At 59.0% G+C, this 6,734-nt stretch overlaps 3 protein-coding genes across 3 annotated transcripts in view; 1 reads left to right on the top strand and 2 right to left on the bottom strand.

Annotated features, from left to right (window-relative positions):
* Positions 1-790, top strand: part of VDBG_09746 (AMME syndrome candidate gene 1 protein) — a gene marked incomplete at both ends in the record, with an annotated part of 2,317 nt that extends 1,527 nt beyond the window's left edge. The window contains one exon of the mRNA XM_002999980.1: positions 323-790. Coding sequence (XP_003000026.1) covers positions 323-790 — 468 coding nt within the window. The remainder of the gene's footprint in view (positions 1-322) is intronic.
* A 922-nt stretch (positions 791-1,712) lies between these two features.
* VDBG_09745 (smad nuclear-interacting protein) lies at positions 1,713-2,660 on the bottom strand (the record flags this gene model as incomplete). The annotated part of the gene is made up of 1 exon (XM_002999979.1): positions 1,713-2,660. One exon carries the CDS (start codon positions 2,658-2,660, stop codon positions 1,713-1,715), a length of 948 nt encoding a protein of 315 aa, XP_003000025.1.
* A 1,450-nt stretch (positions 2,661-4,110) lies between these two features.
* On the bottom strand, positions 4,111-5,349 carry VDBG_09744 (DUF367 domain-containing protein; the record flags this gene model as incomplete). The annotated part of the gene is made up of 1 exon (XM_002999978.1): positions 4,111-5,349. One exon carries the CDS (start codon positions 5,347-5,349, stop codon positions 4,111-4,113), a length of 1,239 nt encoding a protein of 412 aa, XP_003000024.1.
* Positions 5,350-6,734: the final 1,385 nt, after the last annotated feature.

Genomic DNA, 6,734 nt, shown 5'->3' with positions numbered 1-6,734 from the left:
GACATTTGACAGTCGAGGAAGGGACGGGTAGAGACCTGTGGGTTTCATGGTATGAGCACCAATGCGACGAGGAGTTAAGGCAGTAATTTGTTTTGTTTACGTATGCTTGTCATCTTGCATGTTGGGCATTGCCACATGTTGCAATCGCTGGAAATAGAAGCTAGGCTAGCAACATCCACCGTTCCGACCAGAGCTCAAGGAACAATCTGGCATACTGCCATAGAACTCGTCAGTAGCTGACTTTTCCATTGATGTCGCACAGCTCGTTTCATCCTTGACTTGCCCACGACTTGTCCTCCAATGCCCAAAAATACACCGCCAGCGACGCCAGCATCGCAGCAACACCCCAACGGCCCATCTTCATCGCGCAGCCCGCGCCCGGCACGTCAACAGGCACGTCCACGTGCCCTACATCCCACTCCTGTCCAGCAGCATAGATGCCCCAAACCAGCTGCTGCTTCCCGCCGCTGCCGAGCTCGCACTTCGTCTTGCCGCTGGCGCCCACAAGTCCGCCGCCAACCCACGACCCATTCACGGCCGTCGCGCCGCCCGCAGGCGACGAGAAGTTCCTCACGGCCTCCTCAAGAAACGCGACAGCATCCATGGCACCGATCACCTCGTGGAAGCTCAGCAGCGTCGCGGGCCTGACGCCGAAGATGCAGCTCCCTTCCGTTGCGATGCCGACGAGGGTCGTCGTGTCGGTGAAGCCGCGGGCGACAAAGTAGCCCTTTTCCTCACGCAGGGTGGAGGCCAGGGCGAGACAATCGGCTGCGAACGGGGAGAGGCTTGACGTGTGCGTGACGATGGAGGAAGGGCCGTAGATGTTCTTGTGGTGGCTGTCTTCGTGCCAGGAGATGGGGGTTGTGGGATCGACATCTGCGGCTTGGCGGGGGACGGCTATGAATGGGAGCGTCGGGGTCACGGTTGCGCCTTGCGACATGGGAATCGTTTGCGTCATGAAGGTCGCCGTTTTGCTGGTTGTGGGATGCAGGGGATAAGGCAGGATAGTGAAACCCCGCGGCTGAATCGACGTGGTTGTCGTGTGCTTGGGGTAGGGCAAAATGGTCAATACCTGCGTAGGGACAGGGGCAAGGCTGGTGAGGTTGAGGAAGCCGGGGATCACAAAACCTTGAGTTTGGGGAAAGAGCGCGAGGATGGCGGCCAGCGTCATGAGGGGAGATATGATGTTCAACATCTTGAAGACATTCAAACCTGCCAAGTATGTTAGTCTGGGGGGAGTGGCACGTACCTGCTTGTGTGGTTGCTTCGTGTAGAGACAGCCTGATGAGTGTGAAGCATGTTGCAGAGAGGAGTTAGAGCAGACCTGGGCAGTTGACTCTTATACACTGGCGGCATATCGCGATTCCATGGTCACTGTGTCGGCCAGAGAGAACTGATCCTAAGGGCCAGTATGCCATTGGCGCTGTTCAGCGTGTTGGCATCTACACACAAACTTCGCAATAGTAGTGCTCGTACCCACTGCTCTGTGTTGCAGACGTCTTATGTTTGAGAACAAAGCCATCGATTCTGCAGGACAGCCAAGCACCAAGCGCCCAAGGATCGTGTATAGGCCATAGCGAGTCTTCATCGAGCCAATATTGCAATCGGCTTGTCCAATCCATTCACAGCCAAATGTACCATGCGACTGCAGGGTATCGTTGATTCCAATTATACGTGCTACAACAGGGATAGCAAGCTACCATGCTTGACCCTCACTTCGGCGCCAGCATGATCACGTACTCCCTCGTGCTGTGCCCAAACTTGACCATATCCTTGTGCCTCAGCTCAACGTACCGGCTCTCGGCGACCTTCTTCCCATTGAGCTCCGTGCCATTGGCACTCTCGAGGTCGATCAAGTACGGCTTGACCCTGCCTATGCGGTCTCCAAACTCGTTCCTCTTCTCCACAAAGCGAAACTGTATGGCAGCGTGCTGCTTGCTGACGCTCGGGTGCTCGGCCGCCAGGTCCACAACCGCCATCTCCCGGCCGACGAGCCAGCAGCTCCGCGCGCTGAGGCCGATCGTATCGAGCACATCCTGGCCCTTGAAGACGAACAGCTTCCAGTCGTCCTTGGCCGGCGGCTTGCGCGCCTCGGGCGGCTCGTGGTACTTGAGCACGATCGACGTGCCGTCCGCCTGCTGCACCGAGTTGGACGCCGCCGCCAGCGCGCCGCTGTTGCCAAAGTTGGGCTGCTCCTTGGGCTGCGGCGCCTCCTCGCCCGTCGTCACGGCGAACGAGTCGGTCTGCGACGGCAGGGGGCCCCGGCGGCGCAGCGGTTCAGGCGGAGGCGGCGAGGGCGAGGCGCGGCGCTTCGTGTGCCGGTCGGATTCGCTCTTGGACTGGCTGCCGGCGGCGTCGTCTGGGGATCTGCGTCTTCGGTGTCGGTCGCCGCGGTCTGCGTCTCGGTCGCGCCGCCTGTCGCTGTCGCCGTCGCGGTGGCGGTCACGGTGGCGGCGTGACGAGTCGGGCGTGTGTGAGCGGCGTCTCTCTTTCCTCCTCGGTTCTCTCGATCGCGAGCGATCCCTGCGCCGGTCCGAGTCGCGGTCTCTGCTTCGCCTGCGGTGCGCGTCTCGGTCTGATTTTCGCGGCCGGTCGTCGCCCTCGTCGCGGTGGCGGCTGCTTCTTGCAGGACGCTCGCGGGAGCCTTCGTCGGAGCCCATTGCTGTGCGATCGTGGGAGCGTTGTCCTGGAAATACGCCCAGCAAATTGAGGTTGCCAATTGGCAAGGTAGAAAAGGTGTCTGAAGTTGAGGCAGGATGCCGAATGCAGAAGCAGGGGTCTAAAGTGGCGACCCACACAAGGCCGACGTCACTCGAAAACACCAAGAATGAAGACCGCAAACATGTCGAGATGTTTTGCATTGGCGGTGCAAAACAAACAATAAAGTCCTGAAACTGCATGATACCAAGAGAATTGATTGAGAAAAAGAACTTCAAACGCATTTCATTCATTGCATGGTGCATGGGAAAACAGCAAAAAGAGTTCGATGCCGCGTAGGACATCTACTTCTCTCAGGATTCGAACCTGCCCCCTTCTTTTTTGCCATAAGTAGTTTGTTGCCAGGGTGCCTTATATGTTGCCTGCAGTTTGGATGCTCTTAAAGCCTTACCGCTCGGCCATGTGGCCATCCTCGCGGTTCCGGCGGTGGGAAGACACTGGTTGGAGGCCTATAAAGGTTGTTGCCTTGGGGCCAACAAGGTGTGGCATTCACGGGCAACACTGGTGAGGCCACATTCACTGGACCGTGTTGTGGCCCGGCCAGGCTTCCTCATGGATGTGACCCCGGCCGGGTGATGTACTGACCTCGGTTGCCCAGCCACGTCTTGTTACGACAGTCGAGTATACCGTGGCGAAACACCAGCTGCATTATGGAAAGTAGTCATACACATGTGGTCTCATTATTTATAGCTCGAACATTACGCGTTGAGCTCAGTGTATATTTGCCACAGGGCATTCTTCGTAAGACTGCCTCGGTTTGAATTGATATTGAAGACAATCTACCGAGAAGGCTGTGTCCTGAGAAACGAACTTGAAGTCACTTCCTGCCATGTTTTGGCTTGCTGTTCGTACAGTTGAACAGTTCGGCATTCCAGGCGTTGGGTCGTCTCGTCGAAACAAGCTTACGAGCTTCGAGGCCATGGACCTGGTTGACGGAGAGAGCATGTCAATCACAACAGGGGCTTTGATGACCTTGCATCTGCCGCGAACAGTAAACGGTTGCGCACCATATCTGTGTTCCTGAAAGTTATGCCGTTGTGGCTCTTCACTTCTGTGATTGAATACATACTGGTTGTCAGTTTCACCGTTTGCGTCTCAGCCTGGCCGTTGTTCGCCCACGGCTCCTGACGAAGTAGGAACCCTTGAATCAAGAGCAGGACGGCTAAACAGGCATGGCACATGCCAGACCATTCTAGCAGTCGGCCTGTTCTGTGCAGCGTGAAATGACCTTGGCGCGAACTTGATTCAGTCTTTGGGCAACACGGTCTGAAAAGACCCAGAAGAACAACGCCGTCATCTTGCCAGAACCCCAAAGGGACGACTGCTCTCGGCACCAAGAGAAATCCACTGGTATGCACATGCTGAGCAAGCATCTTCAACACATGTATTGAACTACCACCTGCCCGGCGCTGATGTCACGTTTGTTGAGTACGTCCTACTCGTCACAGTGGCCTGTGACCGTTCCTTCTCCAACTTGGCGAGCCCTATCCTATCTGTGACAGGCGTCGCGTTGATAATGTTGTCAAAGTCGTCGTCGTCCTCGCCATTGTCGCTGTCCGGCTCGACGTCTGAATCGGGTTTCAGCTGCTGCGGCCTCGCGATCGTTTCCGGTTTCTTCTTTTCGGATGCCTGGGGATTGGCGAATGTTTTGGAGGCGAGGACCTTGCGCCGAATCTCCTCCATGGCTGCATCTTCGTCGCTGTCGTCTGACAAGGCGTAGGGATCCCTCTCTTCCTCGTCGTCGTCCTCGTCGTCGTCTTCCAGGTTTGCCTTGTTCTTCTTCACAGGTTTCGTCGCGCCATTGTTGCCCAGATGTATGCCATCCACACTCTCGTCGTCGTCGTCGTCATCATCATCTGCCCTCTTCTTGCCGTCACCCGACTCATCATCATCGTCGTCGTCCTCCTCCTCCTCGTCATCCGAAGGAATGAGCGCCCGACGGTTGACGTTGCCGCCGGCCCAGATATCGTCCCCCTCCTCACGGCTGTCGGCGTACTCCTTCTCCAGCCTCGCCATCCAGTCTTCCTCGACCTGCTTCATGGCACGCTCGTCCTCGCAGGCGGCATACCGTTTCAGCAGACTGCCGTTGATCTCCAGAAAGGAGGCGCCGTAGGAGAAGGGCGCGAGGACCTGCTCGGCCCAGTCGGGCTTGCCGCAGATGTAAAAGGCGGCGGCCAGGGCCTCGGCGCAGTTGAGACGCCACGGCTTGCCGTAGTTGACCGTGTTGGCGGCGACGAGGTAGGGCAGCAGGCGCTCGCACTTGCCGCCGACCTTGCTCCACTGGACCTCCTGGGTGCGGGCCCAGCTGCACTCGACGACGGCGGCGCCGTAGGCGTGCAGCAGCTCGCTGTCGCGGGGGGAGACGACCTGCTTGCCGTTGGGCGTGATGATGACGCCGTTGAAGCGCTGGCCGAGGTGCAGGTCGCGCATGAGGCCCTGGCGGATGAGGCGCTTGCCGGAGCAGCGTTTCGGGTCGCAGTGGCCGAGGTCCCAGCAGGCGGCTTTGAAGGTCGGGCGCGCCGGGGTCGAGCCGTCGTCTTCGCCGTCGAGGTTGTCGCCGCGGGGTCGGTTTCGGGGGGGTCCGTGGGGGCGGCCGCGCGAGGAGAACTTGTCCTTCTTGTGGCGGACCATGGTCAGTGGAGAGGGACGAGAGGGAGGTCGAGAGGTTGAGATGTTGAGAGGATGAGAGGCCGAGGGAGAGATGGGTCGAGTCAGCGTGGAAAGCGACAGTTGGGGTGAGGTTGGGTCAGAAATCGAGAGGATCTGAAAATGCAACAGAGTCAGTGAAATTTAGGCTCTCGAGGAAGTAACTTCTTCCCTGGCGTGGCGGGGTAGTGAATGCCCCTCCAGGGTTTGAGGCCTCGCCGCTTTAGACGGGCGGTCGGCAGCCTTCCAAGCCTGCAGCCTGCAGCCTGCCAGCCTGCCTACCTAGGTCTCTAGCTAGGTACCTGGTAGGTAAGTAAGCAAGGTACTTCCCCATAGAGAGCTCATCCCGGTGTATGCAGCCGCTATGCAACTAAACAGCGGAGAGCACCAGCTCGGCGCGCTCCAAGCTCCAGGGACAGCACTGCACACCGAAGCCTAAGCGGCCAGGCTATCATGTAACCCCTCGATGCCGAGCGGCCAGCATCCATTGCCCACGCCACGCCCACTCTCTGCCACCTTATGCCTTCGCTCGCGTCTACACCAGCATCTGCAGCGTCCAATCCTCGCGCTACTTTTTCTGGCCACTTATCGTCTTTGATCGATCTCATCCGCCGTCGACACCCAGCATAGTCGCCGCCGCTCGAGCCGGCATCCTCGCCTCCACCTGTCTCTCTCTCTCTCTCTCTCTCTCTCTCTCTCTCTCTTCATCCTCTGCTGCCACCTCGCAGGCCACGATCTCCGACCCATACACAGCCAGACCCAGCCAACCCCACGATGGAGGCCGCATCATCGCGGGCGGCGGCGCGAGACCGATGGGGCGAGCTCGGCCGCCCGACGCCCTCGCAGCTCCAGCGCTTCATCCAGGGCGCCTGCAGCCCGGAGAACTACGAGCCGAACCTCGCGCTGAACCTCGAGATTGCCGACCTCATCAACTCGAAAAAGGGCTCGGCCCCGCGCGAGGCCGTCGTCTCCATCGTCAGCTACATCAACCACCGCAACCCCAGCGTCGCCCTGCTCGCCCTCCACCTGCTCGACATTTGCGTCAAGAACTGCGGCTACCCCTTCCACCTGCAGATCAGCACCAAGGAGTTCCTCAACGAGCTCGTCCGCCGCTTCCCCGAACGCCCGCCCCTGCGCGCCACGCGCGTCCAGATGAAGATCCTCGAGGCCATTGAGGAGTGGAGGAGTACCATCTGCGAGACGAGCCGCTACAAGGAGGACCTCGGCTTCATCCGCGACATGCACCGCCTGCTGAGCTACAAGGGCTACACCTTTCCCGAGGTCCGCCGCGACGACGCCGCCGTGCTGAACCCGAGCGACGTACGTGCCCCTTCTGCTTCCAGGCTACCCCCTTATTCTGCTTCATACAC

The sequence above is a fragment of the Verticillium alfalfae genome, genomic scaffold, assembly GCF_000150825.1.
Source record: "Verticillium alfalfae VaMs.102 supercont1.16 genomic scaffold, whole genome shotgun sequence".
Lineage (NCBI taxonomy): Eukaryota > Fungi > Ascomycota > Sordariomycetes > Glomerellales > Plectosphaerellaceae > Verticillium > Verticillium alfalfae.
The sequence above is the reverse complement of the archived record's forward strand: the minus strand, read 5'-3'. Positions and strand labels throughout refer to the sequence as shown.